The 19,723-nt window shown below is 55.0% G+C and overlaps 7 protein-coding genes across 7 annotated transcripts; 4 read left to right on the top strand and 3 right to left on the bottom strand.

Annotated features, from left to right (window-relative positions):
- Positions 1-215: 215 nt before the first annotated feature.
- Positions 216-1,574, top strand: PG985_002645 (cytosine deaminase; the record flags this gene model as incomplete). The annotated part of the gene is made up of 1 exon (XM_066822414.1): positions 216-1,574. One exon carries the CDS (start codon positions 216-218, stop codon positions 1,572-1,574), a length of 1,359 nt encoding a protein of 452 aa, XP_066689846.1.
- Positions 1,575-2,808: 1,234 nt separating this feature from the next.
- Positions 2,809-4,288, top strand: PG985_002644 (solute carrier family 25- member 46; the record flags this gene model as incomplete). The annotated part of the gene is made up of 8 exons (XM_066822413.1): positions 2,809-2,846; positions 3,008-3,077; positions 3,144-3,179; positions 3,243-3,375; positions 3,452-3,544; positions 3,605-3,661; positions 3,723-4,194; positions 4,252-4,288. The coding sequence occupies 8 exons, from the start codon at positions 2,809-2,811 to the stop codon at positions 4,286-4,288; spliced, it is 936 nt and encodes a 311-aa protein (XP_066689845.1).
- Positions 4,289-5,334: 1,046 nt separating this feature from the next.
- On the bottom strand, positions 5,335-6,976 carry PG985_002643 (uncharacterized protein; the record flags this gene model as incomplete). The annotated part of the gene is made up of 2 exons (XM_066822412.1): positions 5,335-5,931; positions 5,987-6,976. The coding sequence occupies 2 exons, from the start codon at positions 6,974-6,976 to the stop codon at positions 5,335-5,337; spliced, it is 1,587 nt and encodes a 528-aa protein (XP_066689844.1).
- An 809-nt stretch (positions 6,977-7,785) lies between these two features.
- PG985_002642 (HAUS augmin-like complex subunit 1) lies at positions 7,786-8,730 on the top strand (the record flags this gene model as incomplete). The annotated part of the gene is made up of 1 exon (XM_066822411.1): positions 7,786-8,730. The coding sequence occupies one exon, from the start codon at positions 7,786-7,788 to the stop codon at positions 8,728-8,730; it is 945 nt and encodes a 314-aa protein (XP_066689843.1).
- Positions 8,731-9,002: 272 nt separating this feature from the next.
- Positions 9,003-12,177, bottom strand: PG985_002641 (Protein VAC14-like protein; the record flags this gene model as incomplete). Its single annotated transcript, XM_066822410.1, has 8 exons — positions 9,003-9,634; positions 9,711-9,790; positions 9,837-9,955; positions 10,013-10,183; positions 10,255-11,562; positions 11,623-11,811; positions 11,868-12,030; positions 12,110-12,177. The coding sequence occupies 8 exons, from the start codon at positions 12,175-12,177 to the stop codon at positions 9,003-9,005; spliced, it is 2,730 nt and encodes a 909-aa protein (XP_066689842.1).
- A 3,214-nt stretch (positions 12,178-15,391) lies between these two features.
- On the bottom strand, positions 15,392-17,142 carry PG985_002640 (fatty acid desaturase; the record flags this gene model as incomplete). Its single annotated transcript, XM_066822409.1, has 2 exons — positions 15,392-16,886; positions 16,958-17,142. 2 exons carry the CDS (start codon positions 17,140-17,142, stop codon positions 15,392-15,394), a joined length of 1,680 nt encoding a protein of 559 aa, XP_066689841.1.
- A 1,092-nt stretch (positions 17,143-18,234) lies between these two features.
- On the top strand, positions 18,235-18,881 carry PG985_002639 (uncharacterized protein; the record flags this gene model as incomplete). The annotated part of the gene is made up of 3 exons (XM_066822408.1): positions 18,235-18,412; positions 18,480-18,516; positions 18,602-18,881. 3 exons carry the CDS (start codon positions 18,235-18,237, stop codon positions 18,879-18,881), a joined length of 495 nt encoding a protein of 164 aa, XP_066689840.1.
- Positions 18,882-19,723: the final 842 nt, after the last annotated feature.

Raw genomic sequence — 19,723 nt, 5'->3', positions numbered from 1 at the left:
GATCGGAGGAGAAAAATTAAAGTACGTGCCGCAATCCACGCCGTTGGCCACCGGCTGAAAATGAAATCTGGGGTAGCCGAGACGGGGATGATGTCAGTCCAAGTAGCGGAAATGCACTACTCAATCAATCGCCATGTACATGGGCATGCCTATATCCCCATCACCCCAAATAAGACCAAAACATTTCCTGCTGTTTAGCAGAACCCCGTCAAGCCATGAAGCTGCAAAACGTCATATTGGCCGACGAGCCAAGCGGTTCCAGATGGGACCTCGAAGTATCAGACGGCCGGTTGCAGACCAAAGAAGCAACCAAGGCGGACCCAGAGGCACCCTCTAGCCTACTGCTACCGCCCCTATGCCACCCTCACATCCACCTGGACAAGTCTTATCTTCTCACCTGCAACCATGCTCCATCCGGCCCTCACCCGGATTACACAGACCTGGTGCCCCAATCTGGCTCATTTGGCGAGGCCCTGGCCAATACATCCAGAGCCAAGGAGCGGTACACCTCCGAAGACCTCTACCTCCGCGGCTCCCAGCTTCTGGCCACGAGCTATCAGCAAGGGGTCACGTCTATGCGCGCCTTTGTGGAGCTGGACCATGTCGCCGGAACGCTGCCGCTCCAGGCGGCCATACGTCTCCAGCAGGACTTCTCCCATCTCGTCCAGGTGCAGATCTGCGCCTTTGCGCAGGACCCCGTCTTCTCAACCGGGCACGGAGAGGAGAACAGGGCGACCGTAGAGAAGGCACTGCGCGAGTTTGGCCCGTTTATTGATGCACTAGGATCAGCCCCTTATGTCGAGCAATGCGAAGACGAGGCAATCAAGAACATCGACTGGGCCATCCGCACAGCCCTGGAACATGGACTTCATCTCGATTTCCATCTGGACTATAACCTAGACGGTTCAGCTGCTTTTCTCTTGGACCCAGTGATCGCGCTGTTGGGCGACCACCAATGGTCGCGGCGTGCAGAAAAGTCCAAGACCATTGCGATAGGGCATTGCTCGCACCTCACCACTCTGCCGACCCGCAAGATTCTGGACGTGGCGAATACCATACGACGGCAGGACCTGCCCGTCCACTTTGTTGGGCTACCCACCAGCGATCTGTTCATGATGGGCAGGCCGGGTGAGAAGGAGACAAGGCCGCACAGCCGGCCTCGAGGCACTCTCCAGGTACCCTCGATGATCAAGGACTTTGGACTGTCGGCCTGTTTAGGGACGAATAATGTAGGCAACGCTTTCACCCCGTACGGCACCGGCGACCCCCTGCAGCTGGCTTGCTGGGGAGTTGGCCTGTTCCAAGCCGGCACTGTGGACGATGCAGAGCTGCTCTTTGCGAGCGTGAGCTCAGGGGCAAGGGAGGCGATTGGGCTGCCGAATGTTGGCTACGGAGAAAGAATGGAGAAGGGATCGGCGTGGAGGCCGATGCTGCTGATTAAGAACATGGCGACGACGAGGGTACCATCAAAGGCCGGGCATGTCGAATGCCGAATACCGGCGAGGCAAAGGCTGAGTATCAAAGATGTAGTGTGGGACCCCCCCGAGACCAGCCTCAGGTCTGTTGTTGGCTAAAGGTTGGCTTGACTATGGGAGGTTGCATTGCATTCCAGGCTGGCCCCGGACTACGGAGCGGAGATAGCGCAAACTCGGCCGTCGAGTTGGTACCCGAGCAGGACATGGGAACGAAATCGGAGAATGGCATAAAGGTTTGATTGGGTTGAGTGTAAGACTGCCGGAGCCGGGATTTCCGCCCAAGTTCCATTGATCAATTGATTTGAAGATGCTGCCTAGGTGCCTACCTCAGAACTTTACCTAACCTACCTGCCCGTGGTACCTACTGTGGGCTTCATCTGCTGTGGTGGGATTGATGGGTGCGAGCATGGTGCGGGCCTCTCCAAAAACACATGATTTATTATCTTGGGTTGGTTGCTAGATGCTAGATGCTAGATGCTAGATGCTAGATGCTAGATGCTATATTGATTGATTAGATTTGCATGGAAGCAGCATGAAGGAGGAAGATAGGTATCCGTACTGTAAAAGCTTACATCAATTGATCATTGATCAATTTGATCCGGCTTTGGCTTGTGTCCGGGCTGTGGAGCCAAGTACCCCCCTTTGTACTTGTCAGCAGCTGTTAGCAGACCTGAGTACATTGCGGAGTCGTGACCAGTACAAGCTGCGATAGACGGCACCATGAGGCCCTGCCTGCCCCTGCTCGCCCCGAGCTCCGACTGCGCACATGAGAGAAGGGCGGGCTAGGTTAACTTGGGTTAAAGCCCGTCAAGATGTATTGGAGGTAGGTATTGTGAATTGAAGATTTTCTGGTGAGCAGTGCATTTGCATTCAGTCACCCATTTCACGCCCATCGTATTGTGTCTTGGCCCTTTTCTCCCCGGGAGCAGAACCAACAACCACCACAAAAAGTCGGTTGGCCCAACTGCTCTGCTCTTTGTGTGTGTGTGCTGAGCTGAGACATTGCACAGCCGTGGACGTCTTGCGAGTATACATTGCACCAATACATACCTACTCCGTACTTCTGTGCTTTCTGGGTCCCTCTAGCTCGGCTTCATCTGGAGACCGGGTACCTCGCTTTTTCAGCCACCTGCCTCCGGAGCGTCTGAAGCTTCCATCCTTTTTTTTTCTCCCCCTCCAACGTCACCGTTCCCAGGCTCAACCTACGACCGCCACTGCAAACCTTCGCGACCTTTGCAGCTGTGCGACCGACCCCTTCCGGAGCTGTACAGCAGCCGTAACCCTGGCGCTCCAACCCGAAGCCTTCGGCGAAGGCGCGCAAGCTGTGGCCAAGATGGCCCAGCCCACAGCCGAGCCCGTCGACGACTACGAGTATGTCATCCTCTTCCTCCATTCATCCCGCCGCCACCCCAATGCCGCCGACCACACTCGAACTTGCCCCTCGGGAGCTGGCTGCAGCGCCATCGGCCGCCCTACGCCGACGCCGACGCCTACGCCTACGCCTGTGCTAACATTGACAATCCTGCAAACAGCTATGAATCCCTCCCGCCCAACTTCTCCCTGGCGCAGAACATGGCAGCCGGCGCCTTTGCTGGCATAGCGGTTGGTGCTATACCTGAAACCCACAGCTGCGGCGTGGGGCTGGTGGCTGATATGGCATGGCAATAGGAACACACCGTCATGTACCCCATCGATGCGATCAAGGTCCGTAAGAACTCGGCGCAAACCGGTCGGACTGCGGACTGCCACTGACTAAACCCCTCGCAGACTCGAATGCAGATCATCAATCCCTCGCCGAACGCTGTTTACAAGGGTATGGTCGAGGGCACAATGCGGATCGCGACCGGCGAGGGTGTCTTGAAGCTCTGGCGAGGCATGTCCAGTGTGGTTGTGGGAGCAGGTAAGTCTTCAGGCTGTCGTCGTCCAGAATCTCGACCTGATCTGGACCTGTGCCGGATCCAGACTAATGGCGCCAGGACCTGCGCACGCTGTCTACTTTGCGACCTACGAGGCCGTCAAACACGCCATGGGGGGCAACAGGGCCGGTGTTCACCATCCGCTGGCTGCCGGTAAGTAACTGCACTCTGTCCCAGATTGCAAGCTTCCCGGGATCGCTCACAATGTATCAGCAACTAGCGGAGCTTGCGCCACCATAGCAAGCGATGCCTTCATGAATCCCTTCGATGGTAAGCCTGGAGACGGTGCGCCGCCCCCGTCTGCGACACGGAAGCTAACGAGCCGGTACAGTCATCAAGCAACGCATGCAGATTCAGAACTCGAGCAAGATGTACCGCTCCATGACGGACTGCGCGCGATATGTCTACAAGAACGAGGGTCTTTCGGCCTTCTATGTTTCATATCCCACGACCCTATCCATGACGGTGCCCTTCACCGCACTGCAATTCCTCGCGTACGAGTCCATCTCCACCGCCATGAACCCCGAGAAGAACTACGACCCCTTCACGCACTGTACGGCTGGTGCCGTGGCCGGAGGCTTTGCGGCAGCATTGACCACGCCCATGGACGTTATAAAAACCATGCTCCAGACGAGAGGTAGCGCAACAGATCCCGAGCTGCGGGCGGTGAACAGCTTCGTGGCGGGCTGCCGCTTGCTATACCAACGAGAAGGCATCCGCGGCTTCTTCAAGGGCGTCAAGCCTAGAGTCGTTACGACCATGCCGAGTACGGCCATTTGCTGGTCCGCCTACGAAGCGTCCAAGTAAGTACAGCCCGTAGTGTTGTCCCGTGTCCCTCCTTGCTAACCTGGAACACTCAGGGCATACTTCATTCGAAGGAATACGCCTTCGTCATAATGCACGGCACCTCCTTGGGCCATGTTTAGGCTCGATCGTTTTTGATATGCGGAACCGGCCGGCTAGGTATCGCACCGCCTTTGAGATTGCGCCGCGATCTGCAATACGCCATTGGTAGGACAAGCGCCATCACGACCTCTCGAAAAGACTTCGCTCGAGCAATCAACCAATAATACGCACGGATAAGACAAGTAAAGAAGAAGAAAAAAAGAGGAAGACAGAGGCCTCTGTCCGAGGCACAACTATGTACATAGCTTTGGCACGGCCTTGGGATCAAGTGGTCGAATTGGAGCCACATGGGGATGACGGTCTCCTGGATCTCTGATTGCAACTTGTGGTTGCATTTTTGCGTCCTCCCATACTCGATGATCATGTATACTGGACGCGCGCGGCGTCTGGGTAGCACGTCCAATGATGACTTCACGGCGTCGTATCTTGTACACTAATCGTGGCATCTGATGGGGAATAAAAGCACTAGATGGTCGGCGTTACTCGCGGCTCTTTCCCAGTATCCTATCACCACATGTGGTATGAGGCACTTACTTGGTGGTTTCTGATTGTGTAATCTGATGTATCCGTCTGCATACCGCGGGGGCTTGGAGTCATTCTGTCACGATCCTGAATGCGGGTAAACATACGTAGTAATGGATGCTTCGCAAGCGCACGCCGATGAAGTTGAAGGCCGCCTTGACGCTGGGTGCTACGACGTCCCAACATTGCCTCAGGGAGACCAGTAGTTGTCAAGTCCGAACGTGTCTTCTTTACGATTATGATATTCAAAAGAAGTAACAACGACAAGGGGGCAGCAGAGCACCGGATGGGAAGCTGCCGTCAACATGAATACTCACGTACAAAGAGACATCAGTTCAGCAATGAATATGAAATGCGTGTCAATTTCGCGTCGACTGGGAGCCGCCCTACAAGGCCCCTCGATAGGATCGACTCTAGAGCCGATTCAACAAACAGGGCAGTCGTCGTGACTGCGCTAGAATACCGTGAACTCCAGTCATACTCATTCGCGTAGAAACCTCGCTTGATGCATGAAATTAACCACCAAATGGGAAGCCCCCAAAGCCGCCACCAGACCCGAACTTGAAATTGAACTGCTGGCCACCACCACCCTGCTGGAACATGAAGGGCTGGCCACCACCAGCACCGAACCCGCCTCCGAACGGGTTACCCTGGGGTTCATTCGAGTTGGGGTCATCGCCTCGGTCGAACCGAGCCCTCAGCTCGGGATTGCTCAGGACCTCATATGCCTCGTTGATGCCGGCCATCTTCTTCTCCGCCTCCTCTTTGGTCAATCCAGCCTTGACGGCCTTGTCCGGGTGGTGAATCTTGGAGAGCTTGCGATAGGCCGATTTGACCTGTCTCTCGTCGGCATCGTGAGGCACACCCAGGACCTTGTAGTAGTCCTTGGTCTTGCTGCGCTTCAGGGCCACTTGGGCCTTCTGCAGGAGGGGGTTGACGAGGGCTTGCTTCTTGTCCGGCCGCACCTCCGCTGCCTGGTTGAGGAGGTTGATGCTGGCTTCAAACTCGTCGGCATCCAACTGCACCTTTGCTTTGTACAGAAGGCCATAGAACGAGGTTTCATCCAGGTCGAGGGATTCCTTGCAGTAAGTGCTGGCCTTCTTGCCGTTCATCTGCGGCCGGGTTAGACGTGGGAGAGAGCGATGTTGGGACCAAGGAAAGACTTACCTCATAATAGGCTTGGCAGGCCAGCTCCACTACCCTGTGAAGTAGTAAATCTTGTGCCTTTTCGGGGATGATACCCGTCTCCTTGAACTGCTTGACCTGCTCTTTCACCTCCTCTATCAAGCCCTTGTCCTCGCCCTGAGGCACCAGCATCTTGACGCCGGTCATGGGCTGGTTCTTCTCCAAGGCCTTGTTTACCTTGACGAGGGTCTTTTCAATGTTCTTTTCCTGCTTCAGGAGCTTTTTGCACGTCTTGTTCTCTGGATCGGAGTGCAAGCATTTCTTGATCTGCGACATGCCCTGCTCCGTGTCCCCGAGGGCGAAGAAGGTCGTCGCGGAGATCTTCAGATGGGGTGTGATGTCGCCGGGCTTCATGTTGATGACGTGGTGCAGGTCGCCCATACCCTCTTCTACCTCGCCCTTCTCGAAGCGACATCGCGATCGTAGTTCGCGTAGGTTTGGGGACCGGTTGGCGATTTGGATGGCCTCGCCCGCCTGGCCGATACACTCGTCCCAGTTGCCGCTCGCGGCGGCAGCCTCGGCGAGAGTCGCAGCCCCTTGGGCCTCGACCAGCCTGTCGAAGTCTGGGGAGCCTTCCTTTTTGTTGGCGAGAGTGTACTGTTGCTTTGCGCCCTCCCAGTCCGCGCTGCGCGACTTGATCTTGGCCAGCTGGGTGTGGGCGCCTTCGAAGCCGGGTCTCAGCGTCAGAACCTTGTTGAAGTCCTCAGTGGCCAGGGAGGTGCGGCCGAGGGACAGGTAGGTGGTTGCACGCTTGAAGAAGGTCAAGTAGTCCGAGGGGTCGCGGGCGATGGCGGCATCGTAGTAAACCAGGGCGTCGCTGGTCTGGCCTTTGGACAAGTGGGCTTGCGCCGAGGACAGGAGAGAGGAAATCGGGGTGTCGGCGGGAATTTCGGAAGCCGAGAGAGCCTCGATCAGACCCGACGAGGACAGGATGCTAGCGGCAAGCGCCAGAGTCGACAGCGGAACGTACATGGCGACTGCAGAGAGGCGACTGATCGCATTGGCATCGACTATATGCCAGAGTCGACCTTTGACCCTTGCACTTTGGCCAGGCAGAGGAGAATGTAACCAGCAAGATTGCAAAGAGCGGAGAAGCAGCGTTGGATCAACCCATATATGTATGTAGAAGCGATTAAAAAGGGATATTCATGAAGGAAGGACGACAGACTGCAAGGTGGCCTGGATGGGGAAGAATGACAGGCAGACAGTGATTGATGGACAATGAATGGGTTGCTGGTCAATTATTCTATGGATGTCAAGTACGAATTGATTGATGGATCCAATGGCACGCCTGTTAAAGAGTACCTCCGCCTGCCACAGAACCGGCCGCCAACACCAAGTACCTCGGCAACAGAGGACCCCTGCCGTTGACAAGTGTCCATTTCGCCTTTGGCCGATCAGCTGGAAAGCCGCCCAATAAATGCCCTTCTAGGCCACCCCACGTTTTCGCAGATAGTCGCCCAACTCCCGATAAGGAAAGCCTCTCTCCATTATTATGCGCTCCATCAATTGAAGACTGTGCTTAGCAACAAGGGTACCTTATGTATGTACATGTATATATGTAGTGCAAGGATCCGTACTTCCAGCATTAAGTGGTGACTGGGAGCCCGGCTTCCCCATTCATGTCATTGATGCATGAAGCATGTAACTAACTACCTGCATACTCCCGACTTAACTACAACGGTTCTGCCATAGGATGCATTGCCCCAGTACCACCACCGACCGACTGATTCTTCCAACGCCATACTCTCGTCCCATACCCAGGTAAAACCAAATCAAACATGTCCCACCTCCACCCGCAGACCGCCATCTTCTCTCCCAGCGAGGCCCGCGCTGCCGCCTCTACTGCCAAGGACTGGTCCTATGTGGACAACTGGTTGCGAACCAAGTACGCCGGCCGGACCGTCCCCAAGTTTGAGCGCAACCCGGATACCCTCCGCGCCCTGCTGGCCCTCGCCTCCCACAACGAGGCCGTAGACGAGGAGCGTGACCAGCTGGCCCAGCTCGAGTCCGCCGCCCTCGCTGAGATCAAAGCCGCCGATGCTGCCAAGGAGGCGGCGCGACGGGAGCAGCAGCAGGGGGTCGTCAAGGGCGAGTTGGTCGCCGACGATATGCTCGACGCCGTCGAGGAAGGGCTAACGCGTGAGGGGCGCACAGCCTTGGACGCCATGGCCCGCATGGCCGTCGAGCTGGGCATGGCCTTCCCGACCTCGGAGGCTCTGGGCACCCGGTACGTCGAGCTACAGGCCAAGGTCTTCGAGCTGGAGCAGACGCTCGACCGTGTGGCCCTGCTGCAGAAGTACCTCGAGCGCGAGTCCCAGGCCATGGACGGTTTCATCCACGAGATCCGAGGCCACGAGTACCGGCCCGCTGCCGACCTAGCTAAGCAAAATCTCGACTTGCAGCGCCAGATCAAGACCATGTCAGCCAAGCTCCCCGAGATAGGACAGCAGATTGCCGCCCTCGAGAAGTCGGTGGCTGTCCCGAATCTCACTGTCGAGGATGTCAAGAAGGATGAAGACGTCTATCTGGATCTGCTGGCCACCAAGAAGGAGCTCGATGCTCAGGTCAAGACGTTTGCCGGTCTCCCACCGGATCTGGAGGCCGCCAGAGTCGAGTTGGAGGCCCTGCGGGCCCAATTGCGTGATGCTACAGCACGAAGAGACACCGTGTTTGAAGGCTTGGTGGAGCGCGAAAGTCCTGTCAAGGCTAGGAGACGGCCATGAAGAAAAGCTCTGAGCAAATCAATGCCGCGTATTCTAGATCCATGCTATGCTAAGGGGGGGTATTGTGCTGTAGCCTACGCTCTGGGTAGAACTGAATGAACCGACCGCCGGATGATGACATGGCACCCCCCATATGTGTATAATGCTCTGTAGAACCAACGCTGTGATGGTGCAATAAAATAATAGGAAAACCAACCACGCAACAGCAATAAAGACAACAATGAGAAGAAGCGGGCTTTCGTTGTCTCCGCGTACACATTTACCTCCCAACCCTACTGTTTCTTGCCTCTGCCTGCGACAGCACCGCCCAGTCGTCCAAATTGCCTTCCCAAGCCTGAACGTTTGGGTGGCGCGGCTGCTGGCGCAGGTGTCGGGTCTTTCTGCGGTACAGGCGGGCGGCTGTCCTTCGGCCCTTGACCGTCGGAGACGCGCAATTCGCTGAAGTCGGGACCCTCGTCTAGGCCGCCGCCTAGTCTCTGGACCCTTCTGGCTTTGTCTTGCACGCTTCGGAACTTCTCCAGAAGCTGCTCCCACCTGATGGGACCTTCCTCTCTCCCCTTGAGTCTGTTTGGTCTATCATAATTGGAGGTACTGGGGGTAGCAACAGAACTGGCAGAAAAAGCATGAGTGTCATGAACGCTTTTAGAACGAGGGGTGTGGCCTTGGAATGAAGTGACAGCATCCGCGATAGAACTTCCCCGTGACTGTGGTGGAGCGAGTGCGGTGGAGGAGGAGTTTACATACGATCTTGGTGCTGTGTGCAGATAGCCGATGGAGCTCACGCTGTTGAGTCGATTTTTGAGCGCGGCGAAGGCAGAGGACTGTGGTAAGAGCATCAAAAGCCCATACAGGCACTTGTAGAGATAGGGGTATTTCTCGGGCTCCAGCAGCTGTAGGCGCAGATCTGTCCTCCATCATCAGTACAGCCGGATAGCACTATGCATGCGGGTGCGGGTGCGGGCGCGTGCGTGCCAACTTACAAGTAAACACCGGCGACTCGATCAGCTGCACGAGCTTGTCAATTTGAATCAAGATATTCACCGTCATCTCGAGCTCGGCGCTGTGAATTGTTAGTAATATGCAGGGACCCGATATCAGGAACATACAATATTTGCAGCAGGTTGTACGCCGCCTCGTATGCTTGGGCGAGGAGGCACAATGAGAATGTTGCCACGGCGTTATAGCACCATGATCGGAAGAGCGCAACAAAGAAGGTCTGGCCATCCTATACCAGCAATCAGCGGAATGTTCTTTGCAAGGTCCCCCGGTAGTGCTCGCTTACCTTCGTCTCAAGGTTTCGCAGTCGCTTCCTCAGATCTGCAAGCTCCGGAGCAGTGATTAGGTTATTGTTGAGGTTCTGCACCATTATGCTGGCAAACTCAACGTCCTCTTCCTTCTCGATACACTCGGCCAGCGTGCGATAGATGCGTTCAGCACTCAGTGTCATACAGAGCTGCCGAATGATCAGGTTCCCCTCGTCTCTAACAGCCGTCTGTCTGTAGAGAAGAGCTGCAGCAGACTGACCATGAAATTCGAAAAGTAATCATCTTCGCTGTTCCGTGATATCTGGGACAGCAACTGGAGATCCTTGGTGACAACCGCTTCCGCCGGGTCCGAAAGTGTTTTGAGGAGCGCTGGAAAGGTCCCGTCGTTGAATGCGACAATCTTTCTCGGCGCCTTACGGTGCAGCATGATGAGCCATGTCAATGCGGCAACCCGGGTCGCTTCGTGGTCGTTCAGGAACAGCAGCGTCAACGAGTTGACTGCTGCAGCGTAGTCGAGATCGGCTTGGGGGCTCTGCGACGGCTGCCCGCCATTCAGCCCTTGCTTCTGAGCAGGCGTAGGGCTTGGGGCTTCGAGATCTCGCGAGCTCGATAAGGAGGCGCGTGTACTATTGGTCCCCCCTTCTTGTCGATCCACGGCAAGCGAAGTCGGTATTCGCGACGCCGGCTGCGAGGGCTGCATCTCGGGCTCGTCAGATAATGAGACGACGTACTCCAGGAGCGATGTATTGACTCTGGCGGCAGCCTGTCGAATCGGCTCAACGCCACTGGCCATGGCCGGGAGAAGGTGGGCGAGGATCTTGGGTGTGAAGGGCAGCACCTCCTCGGGGCAGATGTCGAGGAACGCAATGATCCAACGCAGGCTCTCTTGCAGACTATCTTCTTCCAATGGCGAGTCTAAGGTTGCAGTCAGTATTTCCAGAATGGCTTTGTAGTTGATCTGGACATCCTGGCCAGGAACCCAGTCATCCTCACTACTGCACTCCCCGTCGTCATCTGCGGCGGTGGTAGACCCGTTTTCATCGGCATCTTCGGCAGCAAGATTTGCGCTTCCACTATCGACTGACTCCTCGCGCTTCCGTTTCCCGTCCACTCGGGACTTCTTGCTATCGGCAATGCCCTTCTTGATGCGGGAGATGCGCTTGATCTCATTGAGGAATTTATCTAGGCAAGACTGCGTCGCGGCATGGACATCCGGGTTGTGGCCGCCCAGGAACTTGAGCAAGCCGCCTAGAAACTCGGGAAGATACGTCACAAGCTCGAGATCAGGAATGGAGTCCAGTAGGGTGATCCAGCCCACGAGGAATGTCCTGGTAAAGGGGTTGATAACCCACACGCGTTCCTTGAGGAGTGGGATGAACTTGGGCAGCGAGAATGCCGTAGGCGGCTCAGGCTGGTCATACAAAGACTCCGAGTCCTTGCTGTCATCGTAGGATGGACTCTCGAGCACCGACACGTACGTAGCTGCCGACTCCGAGACGATGTCTTTGATAAGGCGGTCCAGGAGTTCTGCGCCGTTCTTGACCGACAACTCCGAGTCGGCGCCAAGCTGCGGAGCGCGTTGTTAGACGGATATGAAGGAAGAGGCCGCGGTTGCTCGTTGGCGTACCTTGCATAATGCATCAAATATAAAGTTGAAGTATTTCAGGATTTCCCCCTTGGCGACCTTGGCAATGTTGTACATGGACTCGCAGGCGTAATAACGGACCCGCGCATCTTGGTCAGTAAAGCAAGCAAGCACCGGCGGCACAATGATTTCCAGATATCGAGGAAGCTCCTTCGCGGTAGCAAAAGCAAGCTGCATTAGTCAAGCGTAGGGATGCAAGGTTGCGGGGACAGCTGGGAGAGACTCACTGAGCCGAGGGCGATGGCGGCGGCGGCCAGACCAATGAGGCCTCCATTTCGTGCATGTGGTTGATGCACAGCGTAGGCATACTCGTTACATAGCTGCTCGAGGATGGCTTGGACTCTTATGTAGTCCTTGGAGGCGACATTTTCCCGAATTATACGTTCCAGTCTGGATACGAGCATGAAATCAGCACGAGCGTCTGGTCAGGGGGCATGGCAGTGCCAGGAAATACCGAGAGTATACATACTCGAGAGCGCCGACTTTCCTCTTGTCGTATAGCTTATCATTCAACAAGCGCTGGACGTTCTGCTCCATGGCTGACTAGACCGGGGTGCGTCCCGGAGAAGCATGCCACGGTGATGGTAGCAAGTCGCCTTGGACGGCAAGTTTGGAGCTGGCAGAAAAACGGGTTGGCTCTGGCGCAACTCAACTGCCAGATGTATTTGCGGGATAGCCTCTTGGCGATCAGAGTGCACGCACGAGGTTGCGATGAGCGATATGGGCTTGAGACAAGGGCGCTGGGATGAGGCTGATACAGGCCAAAACAGGGATTGGGACGGAGGGGAGGCTCGCGATTGTGGCGTCACTTGGTTAGCTGGGACGGGAAGACGGGAGTTGCTGCTTCAAGTGGCCATCAATCGAGAAGAATGGTCTGGGCTGGGATACATCTACATGCAGCGAGGTCAACTATTTTGGCATTGGATGTCAGGACCCTTGGGACCGAAATATCAAATCAATCAACGTCGGTTGGGTTCAGGTAGGTAAATAAACGCCCCGTGCAAATACTGGAGAAGCCATGCCCACCTTAGGCCGGCCTACATTGATCTACTACTGAGCAACCTAGTGAGGGTGGGTGACAGAGAGAGACTCAGTGACGTTGCTCCAGTCAGGTACTTAGGAGCTTGGCCACGAGACCCTCGGGCCGTCAGTGGGGCCGAGCCACTCTTGACTCGGACGACCCCCCCCCCTCCCCCCACGTCTGCCCACCGCATCTTGCGGCTACCTAGATGACTGGCGACTAGACAGCTAGGTATACCGTCTATCCTGCAGCCTGCTCTACATATAGGTTGCATGACTTGTGCCATTCGTAAGTCGATTCGTACGCCAATGCCTATCGGCGTGGGTGGATCGGCAAGTCCAAGCTCTTATCACCTCCGCAAGCAGCAGGTGCTAAATGGGGCGGGCCTATGTATAGCAACGTCAGACCCCGTAGCAGCAGCACCAGTCGAGGACGTCCACTGGCAGAATGCTTCACTCAGGCGTGTAGGTATGCGCGCCTCTGTCTTCTGCGTTTGACTTGCGTAATAGATGTACCCTGCCCTCTTGTGGCACGCAGAATGGATGCGAATCTGGAAGAAGCAAGCTGTAACTTCACAACAACAGCCCATGGCAGCCAGGGCCCAGTGTTCCTTGTCGTGGCTTGTGCCATGTAGGCCATGTTTGCTCCGTCGCCTACAGCAAACCCCCATAGATATATATACGTGTAGCTTGCACCAATCAGGAAACAGGAGTTGGGGACAGGATTGACAGCCTTGCCCATGATGATGTTTCGTTGACCACCATGTCGACGTCCCTGGCTCTGCTGCGGCATGGCCTAACCTACTTGATCTAATCCGGAATCTGAATGTTTTCGACCCCGATGCGTGCACTATTTCTATTTGTTTCCATAAATAGACCCTGGCAGCCTCATCCAATCCCCCCCAGCAACACAAGCATCTGTCGCCCCTGTTCAATAAGATATCATACGTGAAAAGGTGCCCAAAGCCAGCATCACCCAGTGAGTTGGCGAACAGCAGCTTTGGAAAGCTCCTCATTGACCTCTGTCATCGCTAACCGTGAGTTTGTTAACCGCCTGATTATTTCTTCTCTTGTTTGCCTTCGCCTTGGCTGTTGCTCGAGTCACCGCTACGCCAGGGGGTACCGAATCTGCCGCCAGCCTGGTCTTTGTTGGTGCTGCGTGCCGCCATATCGGCGCGTTTCGCAAAAGGGTCCTGCCATTGATTCTTTAGTATCCTTGTACATGCGTCTCTTCACGGGATATTTGTTTCCGTTTACATTCTTCCCTCGTGCTTTAGCAATGTGCTCAGCCGCTTTCTCGTCCATCTTGGTCGGCGACATTGTGTACGTGCGTGGGGTGCGCGCACCTGGATGGCACTCGAGGCTGTCTCGGAGGCTGTGGCGCGACTTTCGGTGGGAGAATCTCCAGGTTGGTCCTATGTCAGGTAGATAGAGTAGGCACTCGGGGGCTCCGGATCTGGTCAAGTCTTATGAACAAGTAGGGTTCGTACCGGAGAGATCCGACAATGAGTCTCTCCGGTAGGAGAGGCTGCTGGTAACAGGATGGGGATGTGGCTTCAACCCCTGGTCTTGGTCGTATAGTATTATGTAGATGCAATATCTTTGCGGCCCCTAGGGAACCCTTGTGGACCAATATTCACTCGTTGGAGCTTTTCTGCGATGCCAACTCGGGCTTGGCCAGACACATAATCTGGGCTTCCCCATTTCCTCCTGTAAGGCGTATTGCAGTATGGGTTGCCAGAGGCAATTTTCATCACATGGTGGCATACTACCATTATTAATTTGGGAACGGGGCTGATAGGAAAACCATTCTGTTTGGCATTGGCACGCGCCATCGCTGGTTGGCGCACCTCTCAAGCTACATGAAGCCAGTAGTAGGACAGCACAGGGTTGAAATATATACAGCAACACAAGTGCCCACAGTCTATGCCAAACTCTGAATGTGTCGCTCACGACACGAGCCCACATGGGTATGGGTGACGGCGCGGTGAGAGCAGGACCCTTGCTTCACTCCAGTCTCAGCATGCTGCCTCCTAGCGCACCTTGCTTTCGGAGACACATGCTTGATACTTTACTACCAGGTCCTCAGGTACTATAAATCACAAGAAGGGAGGTGAAGACTACCGTGTCCTACAGCAGACATGCAGTACCATGTATGTATCATGCAAGGGAGACAAGAAGCAGGTGACATGCCACGCATCCGATCCTCGTCCAGGAGCGGGATATCCCTCCAGCACTTGTTGGTTCGCAGTGACACATGTTTTCAGTTGGCCCCAGCTCATGCCCACGCAGGTAGATGAAGCATAGCGGGCAACAACACATTTGGGTCTTGTGTGCGAGTTTCAGCCTAGAAGTCCACAACATTGGTGAAATACCATCCTCACTCATGGTGACACCCGCCAACGAATGCCAGGGAACACGATGGAACATGCAGTTGCCGTACTACCTTGTGTGGCCAGTAATAAAGCAGGGCCTGGGTTTGTTCTTTGTCCTTCACTTCTGGGGCCACCCTGCTCCCCGGGAATCGTTACCTTCTGCTGGGCCGATTTGGTGCTGAATCAAATTCTAAGGGAGGTGATGGTGCTATGCATACCGCAGCCCACCTATAAATCCACATGTTTTCACGAAGAGCACATAATGGCGAGAAGTGAACGGTATGGCATGCTCAAACAATTGGATAAATGTGCGTATATATATAATGAGCTAGGAATGCATACATTGTTCTATCTTATCAGTGATCGTGGCCATGCAGCGGTTCTTCGCTCTTTGTTATAACTTCCTGGCATTTGGCGAGAACGGCTGCTTGTCGTGACACCTCCCCAAGTCGCCCAACGACTTGTCCGTTGCCTTCGACAAACCCGTACAGGGCGTAAGGAATATTGACATCGTCACAAAAAGCCTGTACGAGCTTCTGCGCGCGTCTAAGGTTGTGGCGTGGCATGCGCGGGTACAGATGATGGATGACCTGAAACTGCAGTCCCCCATGGAAGAAGTCCAGCCATTGGGGACAGTCAATGTCCATGGTAGTACGAAGCATCTTCTGGGGAAACGATTCGTGGGCTCCCAGATCCGACGTGCTCATGGCAAAATGCGAGAGGCAGATCTGGGCGTGTAAGGGCATGGTGATCATATGGCTGATCATGACATACACGAAGCGGTCCCAGCCGGTAGGGATAGACTTGTATACGACACCGTAACCGTACCAATACCAGAACACACACTGGCCGACTATTTCAAACCATCGGTGCCACCAGGCAGGTCCCTTCCTCGGGCCTTGGCCCTTTAGGAGAAACTCCCAGGAAAGGCGATACAAGTTGAAGCGGCCAAAGGTGAGCAGTATGAAGTACGAGTACTTCTGAATGCCAATCAGAAACTTGGCCGCCGCATCGTACTCCATGACACGGTCGTAGTACGTCGATTTCAGGTTTCCCAGAAGCCGGTGCGAGACGGCCATGAAGGGCATGTGTTCGATATCCGGATCGTGCTCGGGCGAGTTGGTCACAATGTGGTGAACGTTGTGGTTTCTCTTCCACCAACCCAAAGAGAGTCCACCGAAATAGTCGGCCATGATGTAGCCAAGCACAGAGTCGACCTGGAAGTTATGCGTGATGCCCATGTGGCCGGCATCGTGGACGGTAAAGGCCACTTGGTGCCAGAAACACCCCAGGCAAAAGGCGCTCAGGGGGTACCAGCCCCACTGCAGGAAAACCAGAAACCCCGTAAACATGAGGCTGTACCGCAACAGTTCGATGGCGTATGACGTATAGTTGCACTGGTACAGGCCCTCGCTCTTGACCTGCTCATGCAGCGCACGGTACTTTTGCACGATGTCGTCCTGCGTGGTGAAATCCAGGGAGGGGTATTTGTCCAAGTCCAGGGATATTTTCTTGTGGGTTTCTCTATCAAAGAACGCCATGACCGGGTCGTCGTTTCCGGGAGAAGTGGCAGGAGTGGTAGAGCTCTTGGCTGCAGTAGCGCGGTTGCGCAGACTCGTTTCGTCGTTGTCGAAGACCGGTGAAGGGTCCCGGGAGATAGATGGGCTCGAAGCTCCGGCGGATGCGGGGGAAGATTCCGAGACATCGCCATCGGTGTCGTCGCCGGCGTTATCATCATCTGCGGCCCGGAACTTTCCGCCTTGGATGGGCGGGACGAAGTTGGACCACCTGCCCTCAATTCTGCCAATGCGGTAGCGGTCCATTTGCTGCCTCGCTTCGGCCGAGTGAATGCTAAGAAATGAGCAAGTCAGAAGTGGTGTACTGCAAGAAGCAATGCAGCTTGGGCAGGGGAGGCAACCAACACAGTTATTTCATCGGTGGCGTCTCTGCCTACCATGTGGAGGATGGCCTTGTCGCCGCCGGGATGGTAGGTCAGCCAGGGATCGGCCTTGACGACATATTGATCGAGAATGATGAGCTTCCTCCCGTCGGCTATCATGGCCTCAATGTCTCTCCGCGACATGAGGGGATACGTCCTCGACGCCATGATTTACGCCGTCACAAGCAAAGTACCTAACGAGAGTGGTGTGGGATCGCTCCTCCTTTACCGGCACACATGTGGAACGAATGTGCTCTCAATGCTAGAGGCCAATTGGCGAGCAGGAGGGCGATAGATGGGAGGGACCAGGGAGGGAGGAAGGGAGGAAGGGAGGGAGGGAGGATAGCGATACTTCAAGTACCTAGTCGTGGTGGGTGGCGGGGCGGGAGGAAGGAACGGGCAGTGCGGGACGTCGGGCGGGTTAAAGCGTCCGACTGCGTGCTACTACCTGCCTGGTACAGTACAGTATCATCCAACAACTAGGTACGTGTTGAAGTTAGTGGCAAGGAAGTGGTAGGAGGGGAAGGGAAGATCAGACCAGGCCAGTCTAACCCGGCGGTGAGAACGCAGTTTCTGGTACTTATGGCATGTTTTCTAGGCCATGTTTAGTTAAGCAGTCGAGCAGCAGGAGCCAATCGGGGTCGGGAACTCTGTCAAATTTTTTTTTTTTTTTTTTTTTTTTTTCGCAGATACAATCATTTATCTGATGTTGCTAAGCTTCCACCTTTTGGCCCGATTTCCACCAGCAACTGCGCAGATCCCAGCCACTCGGCAAGGCACCCCCCCCGCAATTGGCTGAACCTGAATTGGGATAAACCCCCACTCACCAGCGACTAGGTTATGTGGGAGGCCGACGCAAACCTTTGGACTTAGCGGTTGACACCATCCATCACTGCGGTATATAGACAGACAATGCTGTCTAGCAGCCTCGATCTTCTGGCTTTGTGATACAAAGAAGAAGTGTCTAATGCTGGCAAGCATCCGACCTCTGCTCGCCTTATGTCATGGGGAGAGGGAGGGAGAGAGAGAGAGAGAGAGAGAGAGAGAGGAGAGCTGCTTGCCTGCGCTGTACGGCTGGCGGCTGGTCTTACGGACCACGGGGGTTTGCCATCCCTCTAGGTGCCGCACGCTCCCGAGCCAAACAACTGCCTCAACTTACAAGGCAGTCGTTGGATAGAGTTGTAGACTCTTCTCTGTATTCTATAGTCTCCAACTCCCATACACCTACATCCTATGCCGCCGTCTAGTCTACCATTCAATATGGCGTGGATTCCACTTACTGCAGCAGCGCCCTTCGGCATGCCCTACTACTACTACCTCGGTGACCATCACATCTACTCTTGTGTCCCCGGTCGCTGCCTCCATGGCCCAAATGACCAGTACTTCTGCAATATGGGCATGAACATGGCTCACCCTCAACCTATGGTCTGCAGCAATCGTGAGTCCTAATGTTGACATCCAGAAATCCGAGTTGGGGTCGGCTGAATCCAGAGCTTCGTTCATAGACCAACAAGCCTGTGGCGCGCATGGCCAACCCAACGTGTAAGCTTCTCTCTCTCCCACCTACCTGACGGGAATCACAGTGAAAGGCAGTGAGCTGGAGGCAAGCTGACTGAAAGCCGGGCAGTAATGTCGTCGTCGTTGCGCAACCCAGCAACCCGAACATTGCCCCGGCGAACGCGGCAGTGGTGCGCTGGCCGGCAGTGGGTTACCCCTGCGCGCACCTAGATACGCCGCTCCTCGGCCGACGGCCAGAGGACTACTACCCCTATCCTCCACGGCTTCAGGCTCATCGCGATGGGTCGTTTCCCGGCCTAGAGTACATCCCCGTTCTGCGGGATGGTTGGGCGGACTACAGTAGTAGAGCCAACCACGCTGTAGCTCCGCCCAACTGTGATCGGTTTTGAGCAATGCATCAGACCGAAGAAAGAAGGAAGAAACACAACATACCATAGAGTACATAGCATATTGAGCATAATGGCATCCGTTCTTTGCTGTCAGACCTAGACGGTCCTTCTTGCCCCATAGCTTTAGATCGTATGTATACGTCTGCTGGCGATTGGGCGCGTGCTGCTTTTGCCCCTGATCCTAGAGCCCAAGGGGTCACCCGTCCAGATGACCGGAAGTGGAAACACCCGCATGAGACCCTTTCCTATCGTGCTAATCCTCGAGCAGACCTCAGTGCGAACGGAAGGAACTCGCACAAGGGGTTGGGCGCGCCAGCAGTAGTCACGACATCTTGAGTCTGATGGCTTCATATCACACCAGTCTGATATCGCATGTCGTATGACGAAGAGCCAAGGGTACCGTGTGGCTCCTGGCCAGAAATCCACAGGAGGTGCTGGCACGTACAGAAGTGTGATCCGAAGATCCTCCGGTTCCTTAGAGGCAGTGTGATCTTGACATGCAGCCGCTGCTCCTCTCCATATCTCTACATCATGTTCTTGATAAGACTACCACGCATTGGTGTCCGTTCCATGGAGCCCCAAAGCCCCGTACAAGCCGGAGGCTGTATGCCAACGGCCCTGTGGGGTCATGAGCTCCCATAATCTCTTTGATGTACTTGACCATGGGTTGCAGTACCGTACCCCGTGACATTTTGACCACAAACATAAAGGTTTCGTGATTATAACGCACGGGATTAAGAAATGCTGAATGGATAAGCGAATATACGCAATAAGAAGACATATGCAACCTTGATTAGGACTAATCTACCCTCATTGTACCTATTTAACAAGTACAGGACCAT

Source organism: Apiospora marii, assembly GCF_038362585.1.
Source record: "Apiospora marii strain CBS 49790 chromosome Unknown utg000002l_segment0_segment0, whole genome shotgun sequence".
Lineage (NCBI taxonomy): Eukaryota > Fungi > Ascomycota > Sordariomycetes > Amphisphaeriales > Apiosporaceae > Apiospora > Apiospora marii.
The sequence above is the reverse complement of the archived record's forward strand: the minus strand, read 5'-3'. Positions and strand labels throughout refer to the sequence as shown.